We start from the raw sequence: 14523 nt of genomic DNA on the forward strand, positions 1-14523 counted from the left end.
TCCCGCGTCTATTTGGAGCCACGTTATCTCACCCCCAGCAGGCGCGACGCGTTTAGCCATTTGGGACGGGGGCTAGGGGTCGGAAGGGCGCGGGGAGAGGCGAGCAGAAAGCGGGGCCGCGTAAAGAGGCGCGGAGGGAAGCGCCGCCTCATACCACCACCCACAATGCAGGACAGCCGCGGGCCAGGAAGCTGCACTGGCTTCTCCCCGCGCTCCAGCTCCAGCCCTGAGCCGCCGAGGAAGGCGCCAGGCGTGTGCCTGGCCAGCAGGGAGGCGGGGCCGCCGGGCCCGGGGCTGCTCTGTCACCCTATTAATAGCGGCGGCCGGGGACAGCGCCGCAGGCTAGAGGCGCGGGGACCATGGAGGGAGACGGGAACGTCACGGGGAGCCTGCCCGGGCAGCGCAGCCTCAGCCATGGAGCGGAGCAGGCGGCGGCGGCGCCCATGATCCCAGCCATGGAGCTCGCCCAGGAGCCGGAGAAAGCAGCGCCTAGAGGCAAAAGCAAGAACCCCAACACCTATACAGTGCTCTCCCTGGTAAGAGGCGAGCGAGGTGCTAGGGGCTCAGGGCCAGGTGCCTCTAGGGCCGGGTCCAGCTGCTCTGCAGAGGGGGCCATGAATAGCCGCCGGTAGGACCTTAGTCCCCAGCAGTGTTCCCTCTAATTTGTGACGGGCCCTGGGCGCAAAAAATGTCTTCTGTGCAAAATTTTGACAGGCCGCGTGGGCAAAAAAATTTCTTCTGTGCAAATTGTTGTGGTTGTGTGCACATTTTTGTGCGGGCGGTGTTCCACCCTGCGCGCGGGGTTTCGGATCTGTGTGCGCGCACACAGGTGCTCAGCTTAGAGGGAACAGTGGTCCCCAGCTCCCTGGGGCTGCCCTGCTCCGCTGGCCGTAAGGAGCAGGGCAGCCCCGTTGACTGGTTCCAAAGGCACCCGGGTGAGTGCTGAAATGCTGCAGAGGAATGAAAAAGCCTGCTGCGGAGCAACCTCCGCTCCTCTGTCTTTGGCTCTGCACTTTTTTTTCCCCTTAAGAGGGAGTGTGAGGAACTAGCAATTGTACCATAACATTAAATAAAGCCTAACGAGGTGGCGCTTTAATGTGCATGGCTGATGTAGCCGGTGTGGGTACGTGAGATATACCCAGGCAGAAATGCCAAGTGCCTCACTTTATCTTGCATTAATTTAACTCTGGATTTAAAAACATCCTGTGCGAAGGGCTTTGCCATGTGCTTCAACAGGGCATTTAAAAAAATACCTTCTGTGACACGTTGAGATCCTTGTAGTCGGAGAACAGGAGAGTGAGCCATGCACTGGCGTTCCACTCATTACTCTGCGCATTGCCTGGCTGTAGGCGAGCCAGTCACAGCTCTCCAGGTCCAACCAGGAAATTGACCCATTTTTTACCATGGCAGGTTTCAGAGTAGCAGCAGTGTTAGTCTGTATTCGCAAAAAAAAAAAGGAAAAAAAAAAGGAGTACTTGTGGCACCTTAGAGACTAACCAATTTATTTGAGCATAAGCTTTCATCGGATGAAGTGAGCCGTAGCTCGTGAAAGCTTATGCTCAAATAAATTGGTTAGTCTCTAAGGTGCCACTAGTACTCCATTTTTTTACCATGGTTGTCTGCGGTGGGTCATCCTGTTAGGGAGGCACAGAACAGTTTTTAGCACTACCGACTCTTGAAGAATTCTCTGAGTGGTAGTGCTGAAAACACTTTCATCCTGCCTCGATTAGCAGCTCAGAGAGAGTGCTCCACAGTTCTGTCAGAAAGTATTTTATCTTCTACGTTTATAAGTAATATCCTATCTGAAAAAGATTAGAGGAGCGGGGATTCTTTTTTTCACCATCTAGTTTACTTTCTGCATTTAATAGCACTCATTTTCACTGCTTCCTCTCTTTGAAATCAATGGTTGTTTTTTCCCTGTTGTGGGTATTTGGCACTGCAACCTGGGAGAAGAAAATAGACAAAAATGTGACTGAAAAATTTGTAGTGGACCAGAAGGACAGGTGCAGTACCAGAAACTACTTTACATTAATTTTTAAAGTTATGTCAATTAGAAGTTTATGGTGTCCCTTGAAACCATTTTCAGTCCTGTTTCAGGGAGACCCATTGCTGACAGTGGTTGTTAGTAATGGGTCAGTTTCCTAGTACAGCTGCATCTCCTCTGTTCTCATTGTTGCCATCTGTACAATGAAGATAATAATGTTCATATCTCACAGGGATTTATGAGCCTAAAATGATTAATGTATATAAAGAGCTTTGGCATTCTTGGGAAGAAGACACTATAGAAATACAAAATATTGCTTTTGCTTGTGTGTGCATAAGCAGTAATTTTTAAGTACAGTATAGTAAAGCCTACAGCTTTGAGGTACCTTTTCAAATATATATATGAACTTGCAACCTGTTTGATAATTAGGGCTAACACACAAACACTGCTTACACTTTCAAATGAACTGTGCACCACCTCACAATTGCCTTTAAAAATCTTTAGCTGTTAGCTGTAAGTGTGAACTGTACATAATCACTTGTGAGTCTCTTTTAGTCTTGTTGTAGGTAGTGTAATTATATTACATGCTAAATTCACCCCAGAGTTTTTGGCAGATTTTTCTGCTGTAGAACTGACCGGCAGCCCCACTGGTGAAAAGCCTTCTGTGTATGTGTGATGGAGGGGGGAAGGAGGTGTGGTGTTGGAAGGTGGTTACAGCCATACTCTATATGTTATACTTAGCTATAGAACAGGGGTGGGCAAACTTTTTGGCCCAAGGGTCACATCTGAGTATGGAAATTATATGGCGGGCCATGAATGCTCATGAAATTGGGGTTTGCGGTGTGGGAGGGGGTGAAGGCTCCACCTGGGGGTGTGGTGGGGTGGGGCCAGAAATGAGGAGTTCTGGGTGCGGGAGGGGGCTCCGGGCTGGGGCATGGGGTTGGGGTGCAGAGTGAGGGCTCCTGCTGGGGGTGCGGGCTCTGGGGTGGAGCTGAGGATGAGGGGTTGGAGGTGCAGGAGGGTGCTCTGGGCTGGGACCGAGGGGTTTGGCGGGTGGGAGGGGGATCAGGGGTGGGGCAGGGGGTCAGGGTGCAGGCTTTCGGGGGGGTGCTTACCTCAAGTAGCTCCCAGAAACAGCAGCAGCATGTCCCAGCAATGGGAACTGTGGGGGCGGCGCTTGGTGCGGGGGTAGCATGCAGAGTCCACTGACTACCCCTATGCGTAGGAGCTGGAGGGGGGACATGCTGCTGCTTCTGGGAGCCGCGCAGCGTGGGGCAAGCCCCCGACTCCACTCCCTGGTGGGAGCTCGAGGACCCGATTAAAACATCTGGAGAGCCGGCTTTGGCCCCCGGGCCGTAGTTTGCCCACCCCTGCTATATAGGGTCAGCACAGCCCCAAAATTGCTTGGTGCTTGCTGGAAAGGGCTGATGGTGAAAACTTGGCTCACTTTTTCAAGGCACCTGATTTGAAGCAGGGACTTGAACCTAGCTCTCCCACATCCAACGTGCACATGCTAACCACCAGCCTGTCACATATGTTGAGAGGTGTGGGTGTCCTCTCACTCTGTCCTGACTCCTGTTCAATCTATTCCACTTTGCATTAATAATTAAATGAGAACGAGACACTGATTGTGTACTCCAGTGGTTATGACATTCACCTAGGATATGGGAGACCAAGACAAAGACCCTGCTGTCAATCAGGTATCTAACTTGTGTGATACTGGCTATTGTATTATCTATTTTTGTTTTTTTCATAGAAACATTTCATAATGTTTCTGTTCTGTCCTAATGCTGAAGGGAACATTTTTGATATCTCAAAATTTTTCATGGAATGGGAAAACTTTCCCTCCCAGTTCTATGCTTAAGAGCTTTGCTGAACAAGGATGAACCTAAACTTGCTTGAAGGTAACGGTGTGCTTAAGTGGTCTGCTAAATCAGAGCCCTATTTGCTCAACCAGTGTTCTCCCTCAGACTTGTCACAGTATTCGTCCCTCACTGAGGATTACATACACAGAGAGTCTGAAATTTTAAATGAAGCAATTTTTGAGTAATCCAAGCACAAATACAAGTGGTTTTTTTTAAATCTCTTTAAACATATGACTTGCCCTTCACTTTTGCTGTTGTTGCTGACACTCCGATAATTCAGAATGGTCACACAGAATTTACAAAACTTTCCAGAAAATTGCGGTGATGGTAGACTGAGAAAAAGCATGAGTATGTGTAGCCAAAGGGCCCTTAAAAGTGGGGTTAGAAATGAAAGTCTCTCCCTTAAACATGGCTATAATGGAGAGATTGTATCTCTCCAGTGCTTCTAGAGAGAATATTTCTAGTTGTAGATGTAACAATATGTGCAATGGTTTCATACCCAGCTGTGCTAGGATTTTTATAAATACTGAACAATGCATTTGATTCAGGGCTGATGATCAGAGAGCACTTGCATTAAGGTTTTCGCTTCTTCAGAAAGCAACAGGGCTCATTTACATTCTCCTCTCTCTAGCTACAGGTTAGTCCCACAGATGTCAATGGAAGTTGTGCATATATAGGGCATTATGTGGCTTGCCCTCAGTAACAAGGGTGCAAGACCCAAATTACAGAAGAACTTCATAGCTTCTGTGTGAAGGGGAACAGAGTATGGGGGCTCTACCTGTGGGGGTGGGGTTAGGGTGGTGGTTTCACAAGCCCTTATAAGCTGCAGAACAGTATTTAGCAAAGGCACTCCGCACAGGAACGTATAGTGGCTGATGGAGGTTTGTGGGCAGAACAAAAAGTGGTGTGGAGTTACACCTCCTTGCACTGGGACTGTATTTGGTTCATTGAGTATAAATGTGGGGAGTTCTGTGCTTTGGATGAAAAATATCTCACATGGACCATCCATATGAACCTGAGTCAGAAATGGTCTTTAGCATAAACAGAGGGCCAGATCCTTGGCTGGTGTGAATTGATATGTTCTATTGACTTCCATGGATGTATGTCAGTTTTCTCTAGTTGAAGATCTGGCCCAAAGAGTGAAAAAGTTGTTGACTGGTGGCCAGATCATTCTCCCCACTAATGGACTCAGAGGACTCGGATCAGGGTGGAGGGGGAAAAAATGGGGAGAGACACACTTCTGTGGCATTGTTCCCCTTCCCACCCATTGGTAGGAATCAAGTCTCCACGCTGGTTATTGATCTGTCACCTGCATTTGATACCGTTGATCATGAGTTGTTGTTGACTTGCCTGCACACCCTGATAGGGGCTTCTCTTCAGTGGCTTCATTGTTTTCTTTCAGAGAGATCTCCATAAGTAATTGTGGGCAATTGCTCCTCTTCCCAAAAAACTCTCAAGTGTAGTGTGCTACAGGGTACCATTCTGCTGCCCTTCTTCCTGAATCCTGTACAACATGTATATGGGGCCATTAATAAGGTGTGACAGAGTCAGGCCAGATGGCTGCAGGAGAGAGTTAGAAGGCAGATATATTAGTCCCAGATTAAGCAGGTCCATTTTCCCTGGGTAAGGTAACAGGCAGTTCCAGAACAAGAAGGAACTTGCTGGAACAAATTCAGGCAGGCAGGCTAATTAGGACACCTGGAGCTAATTAAGAAGCTGCTAGAATCAGTTAGGGCAGGCAGGCTAATCAGGGCACCTGAGTTTAAAAAGGACCTCACTTCAGTTTGTGGTGCGTGTGTGAGGCGCTTGGGAGCAAGAGGCACTAGGAGCTGAGAGTGAGAACACGGACTGTTGGAGGACTGAGGTGTAGAAGCATTATCAGACACCAGGAGGAAGGTCCTATGGTGAGGATAAAGAAGGTGTTGGGAGGAGGCCATGGGGAAGTAGCCCAGGGAGTTGTAGCTGTCGCACAGCTGTTCCAGGAGGCACTGTAGACACGTGCATTCCACAGGGCCCTGGGCTGGAACCCGGAATAGAGGGCGGGCCCGGGTTCCTCCCAACTCCTGATCAGACACAGGAGGAGTTGACCTGGACTGTGGGTTCCACCAGAGGGGAAGGTCTCCGGGCTGTTCCCCGACCCTCACGGTGGATCAGCAGAGATGGTGGGGATTGTTCTTCTTCCTTTTTCCCATGCTGGCCAGTGATGAGGTTAGCTGAGTGAACGGCAAGCTTGATCCACTAGCAAAAGTGGCCAAACTGAGGGCTGCTGTGAAGCTCCGAGGCGAGCAAATCCGCCAATAAGTGCAGGACCCACCAAGGCAGAGGAGGAACTTTGTCATAAAGGTTAATAAGAAGACATGAGGTTTGTGTCTTCAGTTTGCTGATGACACCCAACTGTATGTCTCAGTCTCCACCAACTCAGATGATGTGCCTCAATCAGTGTCTACCAGAGATCGGTGCATGGATGAGCGTGAGCTGGCTGAGGCTCAATCCTGACAAGAATTAAGTGATAATGGTGCTTTGAGGGAAACCGATTGAAGAGATGGCAGAAATAATAACAGCCTCTTTGAGGGAGTTCATCTGCCACTAGTGTGCAGGGTTGGAAACTTAGTGGACTCTAGACCACTCGCAACTATTGGATGATCATACTGCAGCAGTAACCCAGCCAGCTTTTTGCCACCTTGGTCTGGGTAGGCAGCTGCAGGCTTTCTTTTAGGGTGCCGACCTTGCCATTGTTACCTCAGAATTAAACTCTTGCAATAAAATATTGCTTTACATGGGGCTGTATCTTAAAACCATTTGGCAATTGAAGCTAGTACAGACTCTGGTGGCTTGCTTACTAAGGGCGTCTTGCTGGGAGTACATGGCATCAACTCTCCAAGATCTTTACTAGCTGCCTGTTGATCTCCGTGTCCTAAAACCTGCCAGCCTAAAGGGTTGCCTCTCTTCCAATACCATACTACCACAGCTCCGGTCAGCATAGATGATAAAGTTGGATCTCTCTCATTAAAACAGAGTAGGTGGCAGCATGCTCTCTGTGAAGGATCTGGTACTCAGGAACTTGCTCCCTCCCCCCATGGTCCAAAGTAGCTCAAATCTGGTGACCTTCTGGGCATGCTACAAAACACACCTGTTTGCTGGGGAATTTGGAGAGGGCCAAGGGTGTGCTTCCCAGGACGATGAAGGGTGGAAAGGAAGGGTAGGGTGTGTGTGTGTTGCTGTTGGGGTTTTGTTGGAATACCAAATGTGTTAGGTTGCTTAGAATCTTGTATAGGCATCTTTTTATTATTATTTAAATCAAATTAAATAAACATCACACAGAAGACCCTCCATGAGAGCCCTATGGGGAAGGGAAGGAGTTGGGGATTGCTAGGTCTTCCTTTAGAAACCCATGAAAAAACATATATAACCCAGTATTAAGATTATGTTGTCAGGTTGATTATTTTCTTTCCCCCACTGCAATTGGGGATCCACTGGGAGTCACAACCAATGGAGGTGTACATGGGAGGTTCCTGGGACTGTTTGGGCCAGGAAGCAGTGCAGAGGCACAGGGGCTCCAAAGAAATGTCCCTGGCCTCCCACAGAGCACCTGAGATTAGGTAGATTTTTGGACTGAGTTCTAGTTCTGTGGGGAAGCAACGCTGACCTTGCCTCTCTAAGGAGGATGATCACACGGAAACCGAAGTCCAAACTATGGATTTTCCAGTCCTGCACCTAAACCGACCCATACAATGTGTCTTGGTACTTAAAAATTTAGAAGTAAGAAAAAACACGATTGCGAGGATGTGATGTTCCCCTCTGGTGTTATCTGGACCAGTGATCTGCTAGGTCACTCCAATCCTTGACTCTGGGAGCCAGCTGTACCCTGCTCTGCTCTGAGAACCCCCCACTCCTGGGCTGTTCACACACAGCCTCTGGCATGTAAGCTGCTCCCAGCTACTTGCAACCGCATGATACTAGCCAGTATCTCCGGTCCCAGACACAACCCTAGGAACCTCCGTCTTGCAGTGTCCAGTTATGCCCACTGGATGCTGCAAGCATATATGAGTTCATCAATTTAACAAAGAAATCGATATGTACCAGGCTTGTTCTCCCAAGGGGAGCCTCTGACATGCTTCAAACCAAACGCATTGCTTCAGGTAGAATAAACAAACTTATTAACTATAAAGATATAATCACTTAGATTCTAAGTCAAAGCATAACAAGTCAGATTTGGTCAAATGAAATAAAAGCAAAATGCATTCTAAGCTGATTTTAACACTTTCAATGTCCTTACAAACTTAGATGCTTCTCACCACAGGAAGAAAAGGAGTACTTGTGGCACCTTAGAGACTGACCAATTTATTTGAGCATAAGCTTTCGTGAGCTACAGCTCACTTCATGGATGCTTATGAAAGCTTATGCTCAAATAAATTGGTTAGTCTCTAAGGTGCCACAAGTACTCCTTTTCTTTTCACGAATACAGACTAACGCGGCTGCTACTCTGAAACCTCTCACCACAGGCTGGCTGCTCTTCAGCCAGTTCTCCCCTTTGATCAGTGCTTCAGTCGTGTGGTGGTGGTGGTGTCTGTAGATGTAGGTGGAAGAGAGAGAGAGCATGGCAAATGTCTCTCCCTTTTATCATGTCCTTTCTTCCCTCTTGGCTTTGTTCCCCCTCCCCCCCCACTTCAGAGTCAGGTGAGCATTACTGAGTCTCTCCAAGCAAGGTTGAGCAATTCCCCTAGTGTGGCCTCATACAGGTGAGTCATTGCATTGTAGCTCCTTTGCTGGACAATGGCTGTTGATGGTTGTTTGAGACCCCGCCCTGGCATTGGTTACTTTCCTTGCTGTTGCCTCTGGGGAGCTAATTTCTGGCTGATTCCCCCAATTTACAGAATGTTTTAGTGACAACAATACTACACAATGCTCATAATGCATTAATGATATATACATATATGGATAGAGAAATGACTTTCAGCAGATCATAACCTTTCCCCTGATACCTTAAGCATGCTTTATATGTAAGAGCACGATGATATGACAATGAGGAATATGGGGGTTACAGCATGCTCCCCCAAGGTATAGAATATCACAGAGGAGTCACATTGGGTTTGAGCCAAAAGTTTACTGAAATCATTGGGAATACTGCCATTGATTTCAGTGGGCTTTGAATTATGTCCATGTGGTATAATTATCAATTCTGCTCCAGTAGCTCTGATTAGAAGATTCAACAAAAGCAATCCAGAGGCAGTGTGATACAATGTTTAGAGGACAGGGCTGGGACTCAGAAGACCTGGATTCTATTCTTGGCTCTGCCACTGATGACCTGTGTGATCTGAGGAATGGAAAACCTACCTTATGAAAGGAGACTCGCATTACTTGGCTTGTTTAGCCTAACAAAAAGAAGACTGAGGGGAGATACAATTGCTCTATAAATACATCAGAGGGATAAATACCAGGGAGGGAGAGGAGTTATTTAAGTTCAATATGGACACAAGAATAAATGGATATAAACTGGCCATCAACAAGTTTAGGCTCCAGAGTAACAGCCGTGTTAGTCTGTATTTGCAAAAAGAAAAGGAGTACTTGTGGCATCTTAGAGACTACTCAATTTATTTGAGCATAAGCTTTCGTGAGCTACAGCTCACTTAATCGGATGCATTCTGTATAAAGTACAGAAGACGTTTTTATACACACAAACCATGAAAAAATGGGTGATTATCACTACAAAAGGTTTTCTCTACCCCCACCCCACTCTCCTGCAGGTAATAGCTTATGTAAAGTGATGACTCTCCTTACGATGTGTATGATAATCCAGGTGGGCCATTTCCAGCACAAATCCAGGGTTTAACAAGAACGTCTGGGGGGGGTGGGTAGGAAAAAACAAGGGGAAATAGGTTACCTTGCATAATGACTTAGCCACTCCCAGTCTCTATTCAAGCCTAAGTTAATTGTATCCAATTTGCAAATGAATTCCAATTCAGCGGTCTCCCGCTGGAGTCTGGATTGGAAGTTTTTCTGTTGTAATATCGCAACTTTCATGTCTGTAATCGCGTGACCAGAGAGATTGAAGTGTTCTCCGACTGGTTTATGAATGTTATAATTCTTGACATTTGATTTGTGTCCATTTATTCTTTTACGTAGAGACTGTCCAGTTTGACCATGTACATGGCAGAGGGGCATTGCTGGCACATGATGGCATATATCACATTGGTAGATGTGCAGGTGAACAAGCCTCTGATAGTGTAGCTGATTTGATTAGGCCCTATGATGGTGTCCCCTGAATAGATATGTGGGCACAGTTGGCAACGGGCTTTGTTGCAAGGATAGGTTCCTGGGTTAGTGGTTCTGTTGTGTGGTATGTGGTTGCTGGTGAGTATTCGCTTCAGGTTGGGGGGCTGTCTGTAGGCAAGGACTGGCCTGTCTCCCAAGATTTGTGAGAGTGTTGGGTCATCCTTCAGGATAGGTTGTAGATCCTTGATAATGCGTTGGAGGGGTTTTAGTTGGGGGCTGAAGGTGACGGCTAGTGGCGTTCTGTTATTTTCTTTGTTAGGCCTGTCCTGTAGTTGGTGACTTCTGGGAACTCTTCTGGCTCTATTAATCTGTTTCTTCACTTCAGCAGGTGGGTATTGTAGTTGTAAGAATGCTTGATAGAGATCTTGTAGGTGTTTGTCTCTGTCTGAGGGGTTGGAGCAAATGCAGAGCTTGGCTGTAGACAATGGATCGTGTGGTGTGATCAGGGTGAAAGCTGGAGGCACGAAATTAGATGAAGGTTTCTAACCATCAGAGGAGTGAAGTTCTGGAACAGCCTTCCAAGGGGAGCAGTGTGGGCAAAAAACCTAATGGGCTTTAAGACTGAGCGTAATAAGTTTATGGAGGTGATGGTACGATGGGACTGCCTACGATGGCATGTGGCCCATCAGCGACTGCCAAGAGCAAAAATTCCCAATTGCTGGAGACTGGATACTAGATGGGGAGAGCTCTGAGTTACTACAGAGAATTCTTTCCCAGGTATATACCTGATGGGTCTTGCCCACATGCTTAGAATCTAACTGATTGCCCTATTTGGTGTTGAGAAGGAATTTTCCCCAAGGTCAGATTGGCTGAAACCCTGGGGATTTTTTGCCTTCTTCTACAGCAAGAGTCACGGGTCACTTGCAAATTTAAACTAATGTAAATAGTGAATTCTAACTTGAAGTCTTTAAACCATGATTTGAAGACTTCAGTAACTCAGACACCTAATCTCTGGCTATTACAGGAGTGGATGAAGTTCTGTGGCCTGCAGTGTACAGGAGGTCACAATGATCCCTTCTGACTTTAAAGTCTATGAATCTTAGGCAAGTCACTTCCCCTCTGAGAATCTGTTTCCACTCCTGTCCTTTGTCTGTCTTGTCGTTTTTTTTTTTTTTTTTTACTATAAGTTCTTTGGGGCAAGGACACTCATACTATGGGTTTGTACAGTGCTTAGCACAATGGACCCTTGCTTTCCGGTGGGGCTTTCAGCTGCTACCTCAATACAATACATAATAATAATAATTAATAATAGTAATGTGGTTGATCGCCACAAAATTTCTAATGGATGCCCCTGAAAAGTAATAAGTAGGCAAAACAAAAGATCAGAGTAACTAATGCTGGGATACCAAATGGAGGTTTAATGGGTAGTCTGAAATAGCAATTTTAAACTCCATGATATGCTGAATTTTGAAATTCTATGTGCTCTTATTGGGGGGTCTCGGTTTAAAAAATATTGCTGGTCTTCCTGAAGTATTCTTTTATTTTGCAAGTAAGGTGAATAGCAATATGGGGGAACAAGGACATTATGTAATATTTTTTTTTGTCTTTGTTTTTGCAACATTACAACTTTCCTGCTTCATCAGTTTCATGTTTGAGTTTTAAAGGTGTTCATTTTAATTGTTAAATAAATAAAAAGGACTAGTTTCAAATTGAATGGGTCCTCCGATTCCTTTTTTTTTTTTTCTTATATTCCCCCAACATGTCTACATACAGTGTTACCCACTCTATTTCATGAAAATGAGATAATCTTAACTTTTAGGAGTTTTAAGAACACAGTCACTTTTGATTTTGTTTTTCTGGTAATCTCATATTCCAAAGATGGCTTTGAATGTAACACAGCCTATAGAATTTGTTTTATCTCCTCATTAAGCTTATAGAAATCATGTGTGTGGTGTACAATTTCTATACCTTTGGATAAGAAGAAGGTGTGTGTGTGTGTGTGGTTGGAGACACAAGAAGTTAAAAAGGAATAATCTTTCTCCTTCAGAGCAGGGAAAATCTAGGAAAGCTAATTGTTCCTCTAAGTTATGACCCTTTTGTAGCGCTCTGTTTTTCAGTTTTTACTTGCTCAAATGAAATAGCTATCCCGCATATCTGATGGTAGAGGGCAAGTGCTGATGCAAAGTTGAAACTTTATTTGAAGGAATACTGCTTGGAGCTGAGGCTTTGTTTATATTCAGAAAGTTGACTGGTTCATTGGATAGGGTATTAGTCTGGGTTCAGTTTCTTGCTCTGCCACAGCCTTCATGTATGACTCTGGGAAAATTATGTCTTCACTGCAATAAAAGATTCATGGCACAGCGATGGCTGGCCCAGGTCAGCTGACCCAGGCTCATAGGGCTTTAAAATTGCAGTGTAGACATTCAGGCTTGGGCTGGAGCCCGGGCTCTGACACCCTGTGAGGTAGGAGGGTCTCAGACGCCAGGCTCCAGCCCAAGCCTGAACGTTTACACTGTTTTGCCTATTTTTGGCCCTGCAGCTGGAGCCCTGTGAGCCCAAGTCAGCTGACCTGGGCTCTGAGACTTGGTGCCACTGTTTTTTTTTTTTTGACTCGGTATAGACCTATCCACTGTGTCTCAGTTCCTTATCTGTAAAATGGGGGCAATAGACATTTTCTACCTCAAAGGGGTGTTGTGAGGCTCTCAGATAACCAGAGTAATGGGGTCCATATAACTATTTTGTTTTTGCTATACCTGCATTAGGGGTTATAATTAGATATAGATGAGGTCTGAAAGAGATAAATATCTAGTTCATGCAAGGCTTACTTCTGATTTATTGCTGAGTCAAATTCTTCCTTGGAGTAACTCTACTGACATCCATGGAAACACACAAGGGGTGAATTGTTCCAGTTTCTTTTACCATGGAAGCTGGATATCTGCTGAATTAGGTAAAAATTACAGAGAATGACAATATAGTTGTGGGAGCAGACTCAAAATTCTTCCAGGTTTTTCAAAACTTTACTGTTGACTGGCTACTAGCCATCAGTATGTGCTCCAAATAAACAATATGGGTGAATTAAATGGGAGTATTAGCATTAACTTCAGTGGGGCTAGGACTTCTCTCCATATTTTTACAGAGGCTTTCCTAGCTAGATATAATGAATTAGGACATGAGGCTAATTCTAAGTTAGTGTGTTTAACATTTTGAACATATAAAGCACTACATACGCATTATTATTATGGTTCCAAATAGGCTGGGTGAATCTTACAAAGTAACTTTTGTGAACATTAGTTCAAATAAAGAATGCAAAATTCAATGGCATTTCCAATCTCTCTGTGAACATTCAGATGAGCTGCCAGATAAAATGTCACAAATATTAATGCAAATACATATTTACAGTAACTCCTCGCTTAATATTGTAGTTACGTTCCTGAAAAATGCTACTTTAAGTGAAACAATGTTCAGCAAATCCAATTTCCCCACAAGAATTAACATAAATAGGCAGGGGTTAGGTTCCAGGGAAACTTTTTTTTCACCAGACAAAAGACTATATTTTATATGTACACAGTATACGTTTTAAACAAACAATTTAATACTTTTTACATAGCAATGATGATTGTGAAGCTTGGTTGAGGTAGTGAATGAAGGGGGTGGGATATTTCCCAGGGAATGCCTTGCTGCTAGATGATGAACTAGCATTCGGCTGAGCCCTCAAGGGTTAACACGTTGTCAATGTAGCCTCACACTCTACAAGGCAGCACCAATGGGGGGAGGGGAGACAGCATGGCAGAGAGAAACAGAGAGAGACACACACACACAACCTGTGTGTGTGAGAGATGTGCATTACCCTTTTAAGTACGCTGACCCCACTCTAAGTACATTGCCTTTTTAAGTAGATCAGCAAGTTGAGATAGCAGCTGCTGCCAGCAAACTCCCTCCGTCCTGAGCCCTGTCCTGTCTTCCTCCTCCCCGGCCCCCCACTCTGTGGAGATCGGGTAAAGGAGCGGGGGGGAGGGCAGGAGGGGAGGGGGACACCCTGACATTAGCACCATTCTTCCCTCCCTGCCCCCCCCACCCTCCCAGCAAGCAGGAGGCTCCCAGGAGCAGCTCCAAGGCAGAGGATAGGAGCAGCACATGGCAGTGGGGGGAAGGACACCTGAACTGCCTGGCAATTGATAGCCTGCTGGGTGGCTGCCTCACAGGGAACTTAAGGGAGTGAGGCACTGATAGGGGGGCTGCCAGCCCACCCTGGTTCCAAACCCCCACCAGCTAGCTCCAACGGGCTGCTCTTTCTGCAAGCAGTGGACAAAGCAGGCGGCTGCCAAATGACATTATAAGGGAGCATTACGCAGCTTTTAAATGAGCATGTTCCCTAATTGATCAGCAACGAAACAACGTTAACCTGGGTGATGTTAAGTGCGGAGTTACTGTAGATAATTTTATGCTGGAAATTCATGTAGC

At 45.9% G+C, this 14523-nt stretch overlaps 1 protein-coding gene across 1 annotated transcript in view; it reads left to right on the forward strand.

Annotated features, from left to right (window-relative positions):
* Positions 1–337: 337 nt before the first annotated feature.
* The window catches only part of ENPP1 (ectonucleotide pyrophosphatase/phosphodiesterase 1), a 77017-nt gene continuing 62831 nt past the window's right edge, over positions 338–14523 (forward strand). Inside the window, exon 1 of the mRNA XM_074948444.1 lies at positions 338–536. Coding sequence (XP_074804545.1) covers positions 360–536 — 177 coding nt within the window. The 5' untranslated portion in view covers positions 338–359. The remainder of the gene's footprint in view (positions 537–14523) is intronic.

This window comes from Natator depressus, chromosome 3 (assembly GCF_965152275.1).
Source record: "Natator depressus isolate rNatDep1 chromosome 3, rNatDep2.hap1, whole genome shotgun sequence".
NCBI lineage: Eukaryota > Metazoa > Chordata > Testudines > Cheloniidae > Natator > Natator depressus.